Source organism: Salmo trutta, chromosome 5 (genome assembly GCF_901001165.1).
Source record: "Salmo trutta chromosome 5, fSalTru1.1, whole genome shotgun sequence".
NCBI lineage: Eukaryota > Metazoa > Chordata > Actinopteri > Salmoniformes > Salmonidae > Salmo > Salmo trutta.
Genome location: NC_042961.1, coordinates 53,844,103 through 53,864,790, shown reverse-complemented (window position 1 = coordinate 53,864,790; position 20,688 = coordinate 53,844,103). Strand labels below are relative to the sequence as shown.

Sequence of the window (20,688 nt, the reverse complement as noted above, 5' to 3'; positions counted from 1 at the left end):
TCCAGGTCTGGGAGGAGATCCCTCAGGAGACCATCCGCCACCTCATCAGGAGCATGCCCAGGCATTGTAGGGAGGTCATATCGGCACGTGGAGGCCACACACACTACTGAGCCTCATTTTGATTTGTTTTAAGGACATTACATCAAAGTTGGATCAGCCTGTAGTGTGGTTTTCCACTTTAATTTTGAGTGTGACTTCAAATCCAGACCTCCATGGGTTGATAAATTGGATATCCATTGATTATTTTTGTGTGATTTTGTTGTCAGCACATTCAACTATATAAAGAAAAAAGTATTTAATAAGATTATTTCTTTCATTCAGATCTAGGATGTTGTTTAAGTTTTCCCTTTATTCTTTTGAGCAGTATATATTGTTACTCGTTCTCTTGGGGTTTATTGAGCCAGAAAGTCACCACATCAGCCACCAAAGCTTCCTTGTATTTGTTGTCGTCCACTAGTGCATGCCTGATTACTTTGAGTTTCTCATGGATGAAAATCGCCTCCTTCAGTTCATGTAGGAAAGCCTCTGTTACACCAAAAAACCCTAGGAATAGATGGTACAAGACCCATAGACTCCAGGGCTCTGACCATTGATGGTCTAAAACGACCGGACCGCAGTCTTTTCACCAGTTCCTCAAAGTGGTTGAAGAAGTAGTACTTGGGTGGGACATATAAACACGGATGCTGTCGTTGGCTGGGGTGATTGATCTCACAACCGGGACATTTTTCTCTTGTATACTCTCCAATCGCCACATCTACAGAGGCCTTGATGGTATCCACAAAAATAGTACTGACCGCCCCATCAAACACATCCTCATGCTGAGTACATGTAGGGGGTGTCGGGGGTCTTGCCTGGGGGGAGTAGAAAGGAGGGCTGTGAGGCCTTAGGGTCTGGTACCCATGATGTATCGGAGTCCTGGTATGGTATATGAATATCCATGGTATATGCTGAAAGGAAGAACCAGAGGCTTTATGGTCACCCAGTTTATTGTTGAACCATTCCTTTGGTATCGGGGCGTGGTTAACGTAACAGCCACTTACTTCGTTTTTTTCAGGGGATGACCCTTCTGGGGATGACCCTTCTGAGGATGACCCTTCTGAGGATGACCCTTCTGGGGGTTCCTTTGAATCATAATCGTTAGGATTCATATGTATAATGCACTTCCTTAGTTTAACAATATTTTGCCGGCGTTGGCTCTGTACAAAAACAGCATCCACTAACTCTAACATTTTCAATTCCATTATATCCCAACTTTTAATAGGAATAAGCATACGTAACCTGAAATCACCAGTCAGTGAACAGGTATAGAGTTTCACTCCACCATCACGCATGTTACCATTGCGTATTTTCTCGTTGCTGATATAGAACTCCACGCACCCACATGGAAGTCCATTCTTTCTTTGTATTTTCACCCTATGAAATATTCTTCCTGAGGAGTCAGGGGCACCTTCCCAATGGGCTTCGTAGCCCGTGAACAAGCAATAACCCTTTGTGATAACTCTCAGTTCGGGACACACCACCTTGCGAAACACATGTCAGTCTTCAATCCTGTTGTCCACTCCTAAGGTCTGGTCTGTGTATTCTTCTCCTCTGGCTATGGTATAGAGTTTCACTCTACAGGCAGGGTAATCAAACATATACCCCCATAGTTGTCCATTAGTGTAACGGCCGTCGTATGAAGTGGACCAAGGCGCAGCGGGTTGAGTGCTCATTTTAATTTTAATTTAGAACACTTATTTAACAAAACAAGAAAACATACGAACGCACAGTATTGCAGGCTACACACAGCAGTGCAAAAACAACTTCCCACAAAACCCAAACAAAACACACCCCTCTATAGAGGACCTTCAATCAGAGGCAACGAGGAATAGCTGCCTCCAATTGAAGGCCAAATCAATACACTAAACATAGAACTAAAAAGACTAGAACATAGAAATATACTAACATAGAACATAGCCCAAAAATCCCGGAAAACACTAACCAAACACCCCTCTACATAAACACACACCCCGAACCACATAAAACAAACACCCTCTGCCACGTCCTGACCAAACTACAATAACAAATAACCCCTTTACTGGTCAGGACGTGACAATTAGACATCAACACTTGATCTTTCAGTACAGTTACGGGAGGAATTTGGGTTTTATACAAATGTAGAAAACACTTTTTGGCGCATCATATATTGCTGATTTGTTCCTTACGTCCTTCCTTGTCAATCATTGGTTCATTGGTGAAATTAACATTATGACAATATCTTTAATTAAATCATTCAAAAACCTTTATTAATGCAATTGCAGACAGAAGTTGACAAACAGGAACATAGCATGCATGTTTCTGAGTAAGTTCTGCATCAAACAAAAGGTCTCAAGTTGTTTTATTAAACCGAAGTCCCGCCTTAGTGATGTCACTGACTACGTCATTACCTTTTTACTCCTGAGACCAAAACCCTGCATCCATAGCTATACAAACATAGAGTTTCAGTGTTTATCTAAAAGCTAGGCAATAAATGTCCCCTCCCCAAAGTTGATTTAATGTGGAAGGTCTGAGTAGTCTCTTATCTCCCACACTCCCCTGCAGAGTTCTGTTTCATTCACACATTATGTGTGTGTGAGAGAGAGAGAGAGAGACAACTGTGGAACAATTCTAAAACTATATAATCAATATATATATTGTTAATCTGTAGTCTAGGACCCTATAAATGTAAGGAGGGAGGGGTCTTATAACCCTTCCCCTTCTATTAATATAACATAAGCATATTCAATTATTCTAATACATCAAACATTTGTACAGCCCCAATTCATGACAGTTAGGTGAATCTTGACCCCCCCCCGGAAATTACTGTTTCATATACAATATCACTTAACAGCAGAGAAATAAACTCACCACAACATTGCCCTACTCTTTCAAATGTTCAAACACATTCCACAGTTCAACAAGGTCACTACACATCAATCACCTTGACAATGCAAACACATGCTTTACCCTAAACAGACACACAATCAAGTTCCATAAGCACTCACTCGATAGCATGAAAACATTTTACATTACATTTTAGTCATTTAGCAGACGCTCTTATCCAGAGCGACTTACAGTAGTGAATGCATACATTTCATACATTTTTTTTGTAATGCAAAATTGTAATGCAACATGGATATTGTAATGCAACATGGTCGCATTACAATATAGATATAGACAACACAGATATTGTAATGCAACATGGTCTCATTATAATATGTCAAAATAGTGACATTTAACCATTGTAGTTACATTGTAGTATCACCTATGCTTTAATGTAGATGTATGTCAGGAGGGAGAGAACTTAGGGTTGTTTAGGCATTGATTTTATATTTTAAAAAGTGAAATATTACAAGAAAGTATTTAGAAATAAAAAATATTGCACAAACATTGATTTTCTTAAACTTTTCTTAACATGTTCTAAACATTACTATTTGTAATAATCACCAAAAACGGAAAACATGTTGAATGAGATTTCATTGGTATGACATACACTTTCACAATTTTAAATATACTTCAACTGTTTAATTACTCCTATAATTTCTAGAAAATAATTATGTAATGCATGTGTTAGTTTTTGGGTTTACCAAATCTGCAACAAACATTCAACAACCATAATGATCAATACACATGAATTATTACTTACGAAAAAAAAACAATACAAATATTATAATACAACAAAAACATAATTGTAATTATAGAAATACCACACTTAAAAATGTACAGAGTAAATAACAAAAAATATCTCTCTAATTTAATGTAAGTTCTGAATAATACTTCTCAAACATGTCATGACCATAATTTAATTTTAGTGTTCAATAATATTTTATCAAACACAAATACTGTAATTTACAACATGAAAATGATTAAACATATTATCAAATATACTGTAATTTACAACATGCTTTACCCTAAACAGATGCACTATCAGGTTACATAAGCACTCACTCGATAGCGTGAGAATGTCAGGACTGGATGTACACATATGGGCATAACCACGTGACACATAAAATAGGTCAACAATCACTTTAGACGGTTTGTGTTCAACTGTATTCTCTCTAATATATCAAATTGAAATATGCATGTTTTACAGAAATTACATTACAGAAATGTTAAGAAAATGTACTATCTGTGTCCAATGATTAGGTCATATTTTATTACTTTGATGTAATAATAATTTCAATGAAGTCAAAGAGTAAAAAACCCATGTGTCCATAATCCTAATCCCTAATCATCTATAAATGCTAGGTATAGCCTCGCCTTATCTCAGCTCACTGGTCACCATAGCAGCACCCACCCATAGCACGCGCTCCAGCAGGTATATTTCACTGGACACCCCCAAAGCCTACTCCTACTTTGGCCACCTTTCCTTCCAGTTCTCTGCTGCCAATGACTGGAATGAATTGCAAAAATCACTGAAGCTGGAGACTCATATCTCCTTCACTAGCTTTAAGCATCAGCTGTCAGAGTAGCTCACAGATCACTGCACCTGTACATAGCCCATCTGTAAATAGCCCATCCAACTACCTCATCCCCATATTGTTATTTATTTGTATTTTTTTCTCCTTTGCACCCCAGTATCTCTACCTGCACATTCATCTTCTGCACATCTATCACTCCAGTGTTTAATTGCTAAATTGTAATTACTTCGCCACTACGGCCTACTTATTGCCTTATCGCCCTAATCTTACCTCATTTGCACACACTGTATATAGATTTTTTTCCTATTGTGTTACTGACTGTACATTTGTTTATTCCATGTGTAACAACTGTGTTGTTGTTGGTGCTGCACCGCTTTGCTTTATCTTGGCCAGGTCGCAGTTGTAAATGAGAACTTGTTCTCAACTGGCCTACCTGGTTAAATAAAGGTGAAATAAAAAGAATAAAAAAATTCAGGTGTGTGAACCATAAACCTATGGATGGTCATGGCCCAGAAAAAAGATATAATCATTTTCTAGGGCTGTTGTGGTGACTATATTACCACCACACTGGCTGTCATGAGTCATGAACACAGTAAGATTCCATGTGACCTTTGAGTCATGGTAATCTCCCTTTGTGCGGTGTGGTAGCACCCAACTCGCTAATGGTCATCAGAACACTAATTGATCATCAGATCACTCTATTGTCCCTCTAACCACTCTGACATCAATACAAAAGCAATCGAAAAATCACATTTAAAACAAATCATCAAAACAGTATGTGCTTTTAAAACTCATCTCACTGTGATTGATCAATTTGAAGAAAGAGGTTCAACAACAGGTTGAAACTGAATGGAAAACATGGATGTGGATGTCGTTTCAAAGCCTAACAACGAAATGGACAGTGCTAAGGTGATGATTAATTCAAAAACACACATATTTGTGCTTATGCATACACAATTTTCATATATATGAGGCCAAGCCCAAAAAAAACCTGCATTTAAATAATGATTGTGCCATTATTCAACACATAGCCTACCACATATTATGCATGTCAGAAAAACATTAAAAAAACTGATTTAAGATGTTTTTGGTACATAATTGGTCTAACCTATACAAATTCAGTTAGCCAACAATTATAGATCATTTGTACATGATTTTGAATAGCCTAGTAATAGGGCTTTTCTTTCATAACTAATAGGGTGACACATTACCTTTAGCTACTGACTATCTCACCACCATGCATTTCCATCTCCATCTCTCCTTCATTCCTTATTGGAGCGAGCTGAGAGAGGGGCTGTCAACAGTTTAATGAATTATCTTTCGTTGTTAAAACATGCTACTATCAATTTTCCGAACAGATTTAACTTGGTTGGCCAAATTAAGCACTTGTTAGCTGCAGGAACAGGGTTGGAGAGCCCATAGCATACAGAGTTTGGGCGGAATATCAGCTGTCGCGCAGCTCGACTGTTTAGTGGTTGATGTGTGGGGTGATATAACCGCGTAGCCTACCTCATGAGTTAAAAAAATAAAATAAATACTGTCAGGAAAGCAGCTTTGTTTTTAACTGACTTGCCTAGTTAAATAAAGGTCAAAAATATATATAATAATATCTCATCTACTTAGAGTTACTGTACCTTAGCAGAAGTTGTCCTGCTTGGTCATGAAGACGTGTACCTTCATGGTAGACAGCATTGGCTGCTTTCTCTGCTGCCTCCTGTACTGTCTCTGCCTCCTCTGCTGCAGTAGCTCCTACTATCCCTCCACTTATTGCTCCTGCTGTTGCGGCCATCCCAACGACAACTCCTGCACCTATGCCTACCCCTGCACCTATCTTTGTACCCAGTCCCATGGTCGCCCCGTTCTTTGCTGCAAGTACTGGTCGTACTGCCTTTGTCACGACTGCTGGCCCTATTGTCATTGAAGCTGCCATCTGACGTTTGACTAAATTAACCAGTGGTTTTGTAGCTAATGGAAGTGGGATCCCCATCACCATTGCAACCCCAAGTAGAGCTCCTACCACTGCACCTGTTGCTATCCCTGACAATTTGATCAGGAGTTTCCTCCTCGCTCTTTCCTTGGCTTGTTTTCTCATCTCTTCCTCTGACATCTGGCCTTTTGACTCCTTCCTAAGACTCTCTATCTCTGCTTGTATTAATCTCTCTGCCTCTTGGAGCATCTCGTTGGTGTAGAACCCTCCTCCGTTATCTCTCACCATCTTCTCTATGGTGTTGAGTAACTCTGCTACTTGGCACTGATTGTCCCTGTACCGACCCTGCTGATTGGTGTTCCAGTATTTGTTGTCGATCACGTGATAGCGGCCTCCACATTTCTCCACAAGCTTGTTCAGTTCATCATTCTGTTGGACAAACTTCTCAACGGTCAAACCATTGAGCTGGTCACCATGAGTGAAGAGGACTGTGGCATATTTGAAGGCCTCTAGTGAAAAATATTTCTCAATTTTCGATACGGTTTCGTTCTCGTGGACTGTGTACCGTTCAACCTTCAGCACGATGAGAAAGGCATGTGGCCCTGGAGAACAATCTGTTATACATTTGACTATTTTAGGTTTCAGCTCCTCTTCAGGGATGTCAGTGTCAAAGAATCCAGGTGTGTCAATCAGGGTGATGTTTCTCCCTTTGATGTTCTTGGTCTGCGATTCACATTTCTGTGTTGAGGAGGTGGAGGAACTGTCTACGAGGAACACATCATCTTGTCCGAAGATGGTGTTTCCAGCACTGCTTTTACCTCCTCCGGTTTTCCCCAGCAGCACAATCCTGATATCTATAGGGAGGGTTCATAATTATAACTTAAAATTCCAAAGGCACTCGCACATCTGAGCAATCATTGTTGCAGGTGCAAAGCAACAGTTGAACAAGTTGAAGGAAAAAGGAAACCGCACACTGCTCTTGATAGTATCACTGATATTTAATAAGCTTACGTATCGGACTCACGCTTTTTGCACTGACGAAAACCGTGAGGCCGATACGTAAGCTTATTAAATATCAGTGATACTATCAAGAGCAGCGTGCAGTTTCCTTTTTCCTTCATAATTATAACTTGAAATGGATCAATCATATACTAATAATGTATTTGATTTAACCTGTTGGGGCTAGGGGGCAGTAGTTTCACGGCCGGATAAAAAACGTACCTGATTTAAACTGGTTACTACTCTTGCCCAGAAACGAGAATATGCATATCATTAGTAGATTTGGATAGAAAACACTACAAAGTTTCTAAAACTGTTTGAATGGTGTCTGTGAGTATAACAGAACTCATATGGCAGGCAAAAACCTGAGAAGATTACAAGCAGGAAGTGCCCTGTCTGCGATTTTGTAGTTCTGCTTTTGCTTGTCTATCGAAACTACAGTATCCGTGGGGTTATGTTGCACTTTCTAAGGCTTCCATTGGCTCTCTAAAGCCGCCAGAAAGTGGATTGGGGGGTCACCTGTCTCTGGGCAAAGTATAGGAGCACTGTTTGTTAGTGGACTGCCTGAGGACAAAGAGAATGGAAATGCGCGTTCTCGAGAGATCACAATTTTTTTCTTTCCCTCTTAAATGAATACAACGTTGTCCGGTTGGAATATTATCGCTATTTTACGAGAAAAATAGCATAAAAATTGATTTTAAACAGCGTTTGACATGCTTCTAAGTACGGTAAAAGAACATTTTGAAATTTTTTGTCACGAAATGCGCTCGCGCGTTACCCTTTGGATAGTGACCTGAACGCACGAACAAAACGGAGGTATTTGGATATAACTAAGGATTATTTGGAACCAAAACAACATTTGTTGTTGAAGTAGAAGTCCTGGGAGTGCATTCTGACGAAGAACAGCAAAGGTAATCAAATTTTTCTAATAGTAATTCTGAGTTTACTGAGCCCCGACGTTGGCGGGTGTCTGAATAGCTAGCCTTGATGGCCGAGCTATGTACTCAGAATATTACAAAATGTGCTTTCGCCGAAAAGCTATTTTAAAATCTGACTCCGCGATTGCATAAAGGAGTGCTGTATCTATAATTCTTAAAATAATTGTTCTGTATTTTGTTAACGTTTATCATGAGTAATTTAGTAAATTCACCGGAAGTTTTCGGTGGGTATGCTAGTTCTGAACATCACATGCTAATGTAAAAAGCAGTTTTTTGATATAAATATGAACTTGATTGAACAAAACATGCATGTATTGTATAACATAATGTCCTAGGAGTGTCATCTGATGAAGATCCTCAAAGGTTAGTGCTGCATTTAGCTGTCTTCTGGGTTTTTGTGACATTATATGCTTACTTGAAAAATGGCTGCGTGGTTATTTCTGGCTATGTACTCTCCTGACATAATCTAATGTTTTGCTTTCGCTGTAAAACCTTTTTGAAATCGGACAATGTGGTTAGATTAACCTCTCTAGGGCAGGCGGGACGAAATCGTCCCACCTACGTAACAGCCAGTTGAATCCTGTGGCGCGATTTTCAAATACTTTAGAAATGCTATTACTTCAATTTCTCAAACATATGACTATTTTACAGCTATTTAAAGACAAGACTCTCGTTAATCTAACCACACTGTCCGATTTCAAAAAGGCTTTACAACGAAAGCAAAACATTAGATTATGTCAGCAGAGTACCCAGCCAGAAATAATCAGACACCCATTTTTCAAGCTAGCATATAATGTCACAAAAACCCAGAAGACAGCTAAATGCAGCACTAACCTTTGATGATCTTCATCAGATGACACACCTAGGACATTATGTTATACAATACATGCATGTTTTGTTCAATCAAGTTCATATTTATATCAAAAAACAGCTTTTTACATTAGCATGTGACGTTCAGAACTAGCATACCCCCCGCAAACTTCCGATGAATTTACTAACAATTTACTAAATTACTCACGATAAACGTTCACAAAAAGCATAACAATTATTTTAAGAATTATAGATACAGAACTCCTCTATGCACTCGATATGTCCGATTTTAAAATAGCTTTTCGGTGAAAGCACATTTTGCAATATTCTAAGTAGATAGCCCGGCATCACAGGGCTAGCTATTTAGACACCCAGCAAGTTTAGCCTTCACCAAAGTCAGATTTACTATTAGAAAAGTTTGATTACCTTTCCTGTTCTTCGTCAGAATGCACTCCCGGGACTTCTACTTCAATAACAAATGTAGGTTTGGTCCAAAATAATCCATAGTTATGTTCCAACAGCGACGTTTTGTTCGTGCGTTCAAGACACTATCCCAATGGTAAATAAGGGTCACGCGCACGGCGCATTTCGTGACAAAAGATTTCTAAATATTTCATTACCGTACTTCGAAGCATGTCAACCGCTGTTTAAAATCAATTTTTATGCCATTTTTCTCGTAAAAAAGCGATAATATTCCGACCGGGAATCTGCAATTAGGTAAACAGCCGAAAGAAAATACAGCACGGGGTCGAATCGGGCAGGCGCCTAATTCCTTTGTCCTCTTATCGGCCACTTGGCAAAGGCGATTATGTGTTTCAGCCTGGGGCTGCCTCGTCATCGTTCAGCCTTTTCCCGGGCTCTGAGAGCCTATGGAAGCCGTAGGAAGTGTCACGTTACAGCTAAGATCCCCACTCTTCAATAAACAGAGACAAGAAGAACGACTCCTTGTCAGACAGGCCACTACCTGCATGAAACCTTCTCAGGTTTTTGCCTGGCATATGACTTCTGTTATACTCACAGACACCATTCAAACAGTTTTAGAAACTTTTGGGTGTTTTCTATCCAAAGCCAATAATTATATGCATATTCTAGTTACTGGGCAGGAGTAGTAACCAGATTAAATCGGGTACGTTTTTTATCCGGCCGTGTAAATACTGCCCCCTACCCCCAACAGGTTAACGAGAGTCTTATCTTTCAAATGGTGTAAAAGAGTCGTATGTTTGAAATATTGAAATTATAGCATTTCTGAGGTTTTGAATTTCGCGCCACGTGGTTCCACTGGCTGTTGAATAGAGTGGGACGCTCACGTCCCACTTTTCCTATAGAAGTTAAAGGTGGGGGTGAAGTGTTGTAACTCACCTTGCTCTGGTTGAGTGCCTAATACGAACCCTCTGAGATGCAAATCATTCTGGGCAGTCTGAAAAGCCTGTAGATTAGAACAAACAATACAACTGCAATGAAGGACTGTAACTGTTATTATTGAAAAAATCTGCAATTATGGATGTATGGAAGTATTATAAAATGGCTTGGCTGAAACATTGAAGTTAAAGGATTTTTTCCCAATGCATTGAGTGAGACCTTTTTCAAAAGTCCCTGCTCACCTTGGTAGAATCTCTGTCATTTGGATGGACAATGATGCGGACAAGGAATGGGGTTCTGCTCGCTCGGTTCTGCTCATACCTACGGATCTCTTCTAGCAGAACCTGTGCTACCACGTTGTCAGGGAACTGGAGAACCACACCAGTTCCAACTACAGGGAAGGCAACGGAACGGAAGCCTCGGTTCTCACAAGAGGTCAGAATTTTCCTCACACCGTGCCTTAGAGCCTGAGAGAGGACCAGAGGTCAAGGGTTAATGGAGGATCAAAAGTCACAACACACACACACACACACACACACACACACACACACACAAGCAGACACACCTGTACTGCTGGTCCGTGGAGGTTGTTGTCCCAGTGTGCACAGCTGAGGAAGAAGACACGGCCAGAGCTGAGACCAGACAGCCCCTCCACCAGAACGTTGTCACCAGGTGCAGTCTGTCCCCCTGATTCCCTCAGAAACGCTGTCATCAGCGCCGGTCCAGCTGCATCCAACAAGACATTACCCACTCGGGAGGAGAGAGGGTCACTACCAACCATGGGGGACACCAGCGCATCCACCTAGAGAGAGACAGAAAGACAGACGGACAGAGAGCGAGACAAAGAAAAAAGAAAAGAAAGAGAAAGGGAACATTGAGTCAGTATGAAATCAACCTAATTCACAGAATGTTGTTGAATCAAGGCTGTGGCCATGTCAGTGTGTCTCTCTCTCACCTGCTGTTTCTCTATGGTTCCCTGGATGATCTCCACCTGGACACAGACCTCTGGAGCAGCTGTTCCCCTGGCGGAGGCAGCAGTGGTGTCTCTCTGAGGAGCATGTGTAGTGGTGGTCCTGGACTCTACCTCCCACCCAGAAAACTCCCTCTTACCCTGTAACAGCCTATCACAGGCCTCCTGCATGGCTCTCACTGCCTCTCCACTCACATCAATCAGAGTGATCTTGGTAAGGATGCGCTGTTCCCTCCCAAAGTCCCTCACTGCAGAGACTATGGCCTCAGAACACACCTTCAGAGGAACGCCAAATATCCCCGAGCTGATGCAGGGCATGGCCAGGGTCTGGAGTTCCATGGTCTCTGCCAGATCCAGGGCTGCCTTTACTGTCTTCTCCAGCAGAGGACGCTCATTCCCACCTACGCTGCCCCCTACTGGTCCCACTGCATGCAGCAGCATCTTACAAGGCAGATTCCCTCCTGTGGTCTCTACCACTGTACCTGTGGGTACTCTCCCTATCTGCCTAACCAGATCCCTGCTGGCCTGCTGTACCTCAGGCCCCCCCGCCTGGCTCAGAGCTGCAGCCACGCCCCCAGCATGATCCAGGTCCTCATTGGCTGCATTTACCAGTGCGTCCGCCCGTTCCTTGGTGATGTCACCCTGACAAACCACTACCTGCAGCCCCAGCCGGAGGCGATAGCTGGTGGCTGCGACCGTCTCCTCCCGTATTGATCCGGTGCCTGCTTCGTTGACTACGCCATCCTGATTCTGTTGAGGGTGTCTCACGACTCTCATACTGGACTGGTCTAACAGAAAGGCCCCGATCTCCTCCCTCAGCTCCTGAACCTCCTTCATGTGGCCCAGCAGCTGCACTCTACACCCAGGACCATAGCTTGCTACCACCCTGCGTCTGCTCTGGTTCATCTCCTTCACCTTCATCTCAAGCTTAGACTTCAGTTCAGCCTGGAAGGCACCTTTGGGCAAGTCAATCTTCTCCTCCACAAACTCCCCCAGCAGATCCTTCTCAGCCTGGTCCAGTTCCCCAGAGGAGAGGGAGAACAGACGGAGCTCTGTGTCCCCCAACTCTACCTCCACATGGAGTCCCAACCCCAGCAGACTGCTCAGGTTCCCAGGCCTCCCATACTCCTCCCTCACGAAGGACAGGAGGTGGGGGGGCACCTCAGGCACCACCCGCTCCAGCACCAGAGAGATCTTATCTGTAACCAACTGTCTGGCTGTCTGGACTTCATTTGCATAGCCGTGCAGCACCAGCTGAGCCGAGTCAAGGCGTGTCACCCTCACCCCTGGAACAACCTCACCTAGATCCTTCTCTATCACTTTCCCCAGAAGACGGAGCTGGACCTGTCCCAGATGACAGGTGGTGCTGATCTTCTCCTGTTTCCCTGTGCTCAGACGATGGAGTACATGTTCTCGACCACCAGGTGGAGATGTCTCGACCGGGAGGGAGTGGTGACTCTAGATTTGGAAAACAAGTGAGTCATTGCAGGGTAATTTCACTGTCGTAATGACAACAATATTTTATTATATTTCCATTTATTATTGCAGTTCAACCGTACAACTGCTTCTGGGATATCTGATGATTCTCCATTCTAGCGGGGTGGTAGAATGGTTTAACATGGTTCTATTTAGTTAAAATGACTATTCCCTCAATATTACAAAACCACACATTTATACCTCACAAACTGGCAAACATCCAAGTGTGGGCTAACAGTGCAAATACAACAACAGTGCATTGTCGTCATGGTGATATGTGACTCAGGGTATTGGTGTGTCTGTATAGTCTGGCCTCACCTCCTGACTGCTGACTGAGGAGGTTGTTGTGGGTGGAGGCTCCAGGCTGTCTCTCAGAGTGAGGGAGAGAGGTCCCCCAGGCATCTCCAACACATGATGAGCTTTCTGAAGTACCCTCTCCTGGACTGAAAGAGTTTCAGCATCATAATGAGTTGTTGTTGTCATGTAGTACTAGTAATAATAATACCAACAATAATAATAAGTTGCACTATTTATTAAGCCTTTTGCATTCACTCCAGGACTTGAAGAGTTAAAGGCTACATAGGCTGGAGGAGTTGTGCTATAACCTATTAAGTAATATACTGTATGTATATCTATAAAGTTATTAATGAATCTTAAAAGTTATTCAAACAACAAGTTTCATCCTTTTTAGATTGATAAAGTACTGTAGAATTAATCAATATAATGAAAAGCCAAAGTAATGCATTTGCGCATGCCTGTCTGCATAAGTGTAGCCTGGCTATGGTAAAGTGAAACTTACGCCTATATCATATTTATTTTTTGTATATGTCTGAGAAACATTCTGATTCAACAAATCCTACTGCAAAGTTTAAATATTATTGTTTTACCCAAGTGTAGCCCTATTCAAATAATACATATTAAACAAGTAGAATAACATATTGAAAAACAAACTTTCACTTATGAACCGACTTTGGCAAGACTAGGCTAAATGGTAATACGGCACTCCATATTCAATCACTTAGCCTAAACATTTTCGTACCTGTCTGGTAAGTAAATGCGATCTTGTAAACTTTGTCACCAACTGATTCTACTGGTCCACAATCTCCGCCACCAGATTTACGTTTAATTCCAAAATACTTTTTTATCTTCTCTTTCTGTGATGTGTCCAGAGTCTGGCACTCGAAGAAAACAGGGTATTTGAAAACTTCCATATTATAAAGTAGCCTGGCTATTATTTGTCGTTGACCCTAATAGAAAGAGCAAATCAGTCGATCGAGGAGAATAAGTAGACTACACTGCATGCACGCACGGACTCCTCTATTTGGATCATATTTGCTTGAATTTTAGATATGGTCCGCCCTGGCCTTGGGGTGGCCCAAAAATAAACGTCTATTATTGGTCCAGATTTTGTCCGTCCAGATCATCCCCAAATCAACTTCCATGGATTTGCGACACTCTTGAGGGGATTCGATTAATATGTCCCGGGCGCCCAGAGTGGTGTTTTTCAGCGGGTGCAAGTAGATTGTCCATACGGAAATTGTTAGGATTGTAAGAAAAGCGATGCGTGAAACATGAAACGTAACCGTTAAATTTCATCTGTAAACGTACAAACCCTATGTTACGACTAAGAATGAACATGTACACGTTCAATTCTTACTTTATGTCTGCCTTTACTCGTTTACAGATCTTTTTTATATTTACAAACTTTTGTCAGGAATGTGGCATCAGCAAAGGACATGAACCGAAAGTAGCCAGTCGAAGTTAGATAGTATCTCGAGCCCAGACGTGAGTGTTGCTTTGCAACTTCCGGTTTCATTTCTCCCAAAAAGAAAGTCAAGGGCTGCTGCGCAAAAAAGTCCAAGTACCCCTGACTGCAGTGTGCAGTTCTGCTGGCTCAATGTGGGCGTAGTCAAACATCGGGGCCGGGCTCAATGTGGACGGAATCAGACGTTTGACTCCGCCCACGTTTGACCCCGCCCACCGTTTTAGTTTTTTTTTGTCCATCTGAGGTTTGACAGTCACACTTTGAATACAAACATATTTCATTTTTGAACATCATAAGAAATATGATGTAAAATGGTACCAGCACATGTGTTACACTTTTTGCTTCATGCTATATTTGAGACAAGATACTGATATTGTTGCAGTGAACAGACTTGTTATGTATGTCATGTACTGTTAAAATTGTGTTGATAAATGTTATAACTCTGTAATTATATTATTTCATTGAGCGTACATATACAGTTACTACCTATCCTGATTTATAATGCTATTTACTTTCCTCATGAGAATGGAGACAGACTATACCATGTAGACATACTGACCAGCTGAATGTGCTTTGTACATTAAGTTATACCAGTAAAGAGATCAGAGACTCGGGTGACTTCTATGTCATGTTTACTAAACAGCATAACACAATTAACAATTGAAACAATTAACACAGCAGAGTAAAACAAGGCTTGACCACTCCTCAAAAATGGCTTCACTCCTGCTCCTCAAGAAGACAGTAATTTTCTTGTTGTCAACTGCCTCCACATAGAATATCTCATAATCTCTCTGGAACTGGAACTGGAACATGAATGGTTCCTTGAGGAAAATATTTTCCTCTTCATCCAGGCCATCATACAACCGTTGTTCTTTAAGGGTTGTAATGCGGTCTTCCCTGTCCATCCCAATTACACTAGGGAGGAAAAGGTGCCTTTAAATGTTTGGAGTTCACACCACCTTGCTGCCTCTAGGGTGTCCCTTAGAAGAACATCTGCTTCCTTGAAGAAAAAGGAAGAATAAATATTAAGAGTAGTGCCTCATTGGGTGATCAAGTCAAATTACACCCCACTTTCACAATACCACCATGCAAACAAAAGCCCCTATTACTAAAGGGGTTTTCAGTGATATCTAGAACTACTAAACAGTCATCACAACTATTATATCTTGCCATGCATCAAGCCTTCAGTATTACACAGTAGACTACAAATCCAGTTCACAGCTCCCAGTTCACCATGCATCAAGCCTTCAGTATTACACACAGTAGACTACAAATCCAGTTCACAGCTCCCAGTTCACCATGCATCAAGCCTTCAGTATTACACACAGTAGACTACATATCCAGTTCACAGCTCCCAGTTCACCATGCATCAAGCCTTCAGTATTACACACAGTAGACTACAAATCCAGTTCACAGCTTCCAGTTCACCATGCATCAAGCCTTCAGTATTACACACAGTAGACTACATATCCAGTTCACAGCTCCTAGTTCACCATGCATCAAGCCTTCAGCATTACACACAGTAGACTACATATCCAGTTCACAGCTCCTAGTTCACCATGCATCAAGCCTTCAGTATTACACACAGTAGACTACATACCCAGTTCACAGCTCCCAGTTCACCATGCATCAAGCCTTCAGCATTACACACAGTAGACTACATATCCAGTTCACAGCTCCCAGTTCACCATGCATCAAGCCTTCAGTATTACACACAGTAGACTACATACCCAGTTCACAGCTCCCAGTTCACCATGCATCAAGCCTTCAGCATTACACAGTAGACTACATACCCAGTTCACAGCTCCCAGTTCACCATGCATCAAGCCTTCAGCATTACACACAGTAGACTACATACCCAGTTCACAGCTCCCAGTTCACCATGCATCAAGCCTTCAGTATTACACACAGTAGACTACATACCCAGTTCACAGCTCCCAGTTCGCCGTGCATTTTGTTTTCTGTATCGTCTAGACAGAAAACAGATTGTGGTCATTAAGTAATGTAAGGGAACCTCTAGGGATGTGTGTACAAGAATGCTCCTTACTTTAGCTAATAGCCTATACAGTACCTGATCCTGCAGAGCTGGATGCTGATGTGACATACTGTGACTTCTTGAGGGGAAGTCTTCTACATCATCCTGAAATATATTGGAGGGGGTGGTTTAAGTTTTTAAACATTGGTTTAAGACTATACCACTCATCATATGACACCTCCTACCTGCAGTGTGTTTTGTTTTCACAGCCTTTTTCAATCTTTCAACCTCTCTTCTTCTGACCTTAGTGAGTGAATGACATACATGACATACATTCAATATGAAAATATATTCAGGTCAGTCTGGCTACAGTGAAACAAGTGAAGGATGCAAATGAAACGTTTTCATAAAAGACTTACGGCATGGGAAAGTTCTGCAGGAGAACTAGGCACCACCATCGCCTAATTTGCTGCATGTTTTCCTTTGAAAAATAAAATCACACAATCGGATGGGGACCCCAAAAACCTTATATCCACTAGCGATGAGAATCTCATCATTTATACATACCTCAGTGAAATCACACTGTGCTTCCATTGCAATGTACACAGCGTAGTGTATGTTAAGAAAGAGTAGGTTGTTAAGTTTGATAGTTATGATAATAACAATAATGATAATAGTAAATAATAATAATACCCCCCCAGGAATATATTTTAGGATGTAGAAGACCCCCCCCAAGAAGTCACAGCATGTCACATCAGCATCCAGCTCTGCAGGAGTTTGATGTATGACTTGTGTATGTAGTGTAAAAACTGTAGGAAATAGGTCCCAATAAGTGTCAAGAATAATAAACAAGAAAAAGTATGAGCAATAACAATAGTGTGCTTTGCATGCTGCAAGCACAGAAATAATAATAACTGTATTTATTGTTATAACAGAAAATAGGACTAATATAATATACTATAATATACTGAATAGCCAGCATCTTACCATTTCTATCCATGTAGGTTAGGTTCGATTAAGATTCGCTTTCGTTGATGTGGATACCTTCGACTTCAACCTCAACTTGGATGACCTTGAAGGAGACGGGAAGGGTTCGGGTTAAACACGCTTGACTCCGCCCACATTGAGCCCGGCGCCAAACTTCACACTGCAGTCAGAGGCTTCTCAAAAAGTCTAGGGCAACGGTCCAAACACTTAAAAGACACCCTCATCCACTTACCCTCGCCTTGTGCCCTTGGTGGAATCCCCGTCACTATCTTGGTGAGTGGTCCAAATGATTAGACAAGCAAAGGAAGTTTGCAAGGTAAACCCCTCAGCCCTCGTTTTTAGTCGGCTTTGCGAGTGTACAATTATGTTCACTCCGGGCCTGAAACTCCCCATAATTCAATTTGCGATGATTATACATCCGCTAAGAAAAGTCAGTGAAAACTTAAAAACAACATCAATGGAGAATGCAAATAAGTTAGACATTTTGCTACTACGTAAAAAGTACATATGTTTTTGTTTGGCTATCTTTGTTATGGGTGTAAGATGGCACAGTGATGCCATCTGTTGGTAAATGTTAATTACTGCAACTCCAGTGTTTTACCGGTGTGCTTGAAATACCCGGATGTATTGCAATATACTGAACAAGACTGGTTACTCGCATCCATGCCTCTGTCTCGTCATTTAACATTCAAACATGGTGTCAGAGTCGGATAACTAACCATGCTCTCCGCAAATTAGAGCCACCTGTTCTGGTTTACCCCCTGAAAAATGCTTATTTGAGTAAAACTTCGCCTGACGCCGGAATTGTCCTTAGCTAGAGTGAGTTTGCTAGTTAGCTTCAGTGTTGTTAGCACCGATTAGACATGGCAGCGAACATTCCCCCTCCCGCCGTTATGAAGCTTAGCGGAGACTGGAGCACAAACTGGGATACGTTTAGAGGTGAATGGGAGGACTATGCACTAGCAACGGGACTTCTGGAAAAGGACGATGAGGTAGTGGCTGCCACTTTGAGGACTATAATGGGAACAGAATGCCGACACGTATACAAACACAACCTGAACCTAACAGCAGCTCAGCAAGGTAACGCTACAGCTATTCTTGATGCTCTTGAACATTACTTCAAGCCAGCAAAGAACGTTATCTACGAGCGTTATGTTTTCGGTTGTTGCAAACAGGAGGACGGGGAGTCCATTGACAGCTTTGTCACTAGGCTAAGGGAAAAGGCAGCTACATGTGACTATGGTGCTTTAAGAGATGAACTGATCAGAGATAAGCTAGTGCTTGGCATAACTGATGAGGGCACCCGCAGACGTTTGCTGAGAGAACGCGACCTGACGCTGGTCTTGGCAGTGGAGACATGCCGTGCAGCAGAGCTTACTGATATACGGATAAGGTCCATGGAACTAGAAAGACAACATATGGACAATGTCAATGCTACATTCAGGCAGCCAGTAAGGAAATTCCCCTTTGCCACTGCTAATGCTAATACTACAGCCAACTCTGCAGCAGACAACCCCAATACGTGCAGATATTGTGGCATTTCTCATGGACGAGGAAAAGAATACTGCCCAGCCTATGGAAAAATATGCAAATCCTGTGGTACAGCTAATCACTTCGCAAGGGTCTGCATGAAAAGCAAGAGAAAGGAGGGTAAAGTGCACTCCATTGAAACAAACACAGATGAAGGGAATAACAGCACAGAGGATGTATATGCTAGCGAGTGCATAGGGGCAGTGAGGGCAAAAGGACAAAAGTGGTTTGTCACTCTGCTACTTAATAATAAACCACAGCAATGCCAGCTAGATTCAGGGGCCACATGTAACGTTATGAGCCTTAGAGACAAAAGGAGGCTCGCGCCCAGAGACAAACTCACACAGAGTAGCACCAAGCTGAAACTGTATTCGGGACAGTTCATGACCTCTTTAGGCCTGTTTGTGACAGAGTGTGTTTTACGTGGCCAGAAACACACCCTTGAGTTTGAAATAGTTGAGGCTAGTCAACAGCCATTACTGTCAGGTTCTACATGCGAGCGCCTTGGACTTATTAACTTCACCATCCCAGCTGATCTTAACATTATAGACAATGTCCAGGCTGGGCCCCTGAGCAAGGAGACACTCCTGAGCAAGTACCATGATGTCTTCAATGCACCGGTCGAGTCAGTTCCCGGCGAAGTCCACTTTGAGTTGGACGCAGCAATCCAGCCTGTCCAGTGTGCACCCCGCAATGTACCAGTGGCCATGAAAGCAGCTACAAAGGCTCAGCTTGTCAAATACGAAGCAGATGGCCACATGATATCCGTCACCGAGCCTACAGACTGGATAAGTAATATGGTCTTCGTCAAGAAACCAGACAAGCTACGGATATGCATTGATCCTAAACACCTCAACCGGGCTCTGAGACGCTCACATTACATTATGCCCACGTTGGAGGATGTTCTTTACAAGCTCCCAAAGGCCAGAGTCTTCACGCTCGTGGACGCCAGAGATGCCTTCCTGCAGTGCAAGCTCGACGAGCCCAGCAGCTACATGACCACCTTTTGGACACCCTGGGGCAGGAAGAGGTGGTTGAAGCTCCCGTTTGGTGTCTCCGTGGCTCCAGAGGTGTATCAGCGGAAACAGCATGAGCTGTTGATGGGACTCAGTGGCGTGGAACCCATAGCAGATGACATCCTCGTAGTGGGCTGTGGGGACAGTGATGAGGAGGCAGAATGTGACCATGACGCCAAGCTGCTGGCCCTGATGGTCAGATGCAGACAGGTCAAGCTAAGGCTAAGCATAAAAAAGCTTCAGTTTAAAGTGCCAGAGGTCCGCTTTCATGGGCACATCTTGTCCTCCACTGGATTGAAGGCGGATCCTGAAAAAGTGAAGGCTGTCTTGGAAATGCCCCACCCATCTGATGTGAAGGCAGTGCAGCGCTTCGTCGGATTCGTCACCTACCTGGCCAAGTTCCTACCGCGGCTCTCTGAAGTGTGTGAGCCACTAAGGAGGCTCATGGACAAGGACACCATCTGGCATTGGCTCCCAAAACATGACGCAGCGGTGAG

The 20,688-nt window shown here is 42.4% G+C and overlaps 2 protein-coding genes and 1 long non-coding RNA gene across 3 annotated transcripts in view; all 3 read right to left on the bottom strand.

The window, feature by feature from the left end:
* The window catches only part of LOC115194974 (uncharacterized), a 389,153-nt gene that overhangs the window by 231,721 nt on the left and 136,744 nt on the right, over positions 1–20,688 (bottom strand). The window lies entirely within an intron of this gene.
* LOC115194515 (uncharacterized) lies at positions 5,637–14,813 on the bottom strand. Its single transcript, XM_029754262.1, has 7 exons — positions 13,958–14,813; positions 13,237–13,361; positions 11,428–12,900; positions 11,038–11,274; positions 10,715–10,939; positions 10,473–10,539; positions 5,637–7,220 (listed from the first exon to the last, which is right to left on the bottom strand). Exons 1-7 carry the CDS (start codon positions 14,127–14,129, stop codon positions 6,055–6,057), a joined length of 3,465 nt encoding a protein of 1,154 aa, XP_029610122.1. The 5' UTR covers positions 14,130–14,813; the 3' UTR covers positions 5,637–6,054.
* Positions 15,299–18,200, bottom strand: LOC115194522 (uncharacterized). The gene is made up of 6 exons (XR_003878380.1): positions 17,646–18,200; positions 17,078–17,139; positions 16,904–16,961; positions 16,755–16,823; positions 16,607–16,653; positions 15,299–15,683 (listed from the first exon to the last, which is right to left on the bottom strand). It is a non-coding gene; the product is annotated as an uncharacterized LOC115194522 (long non-coding RNA).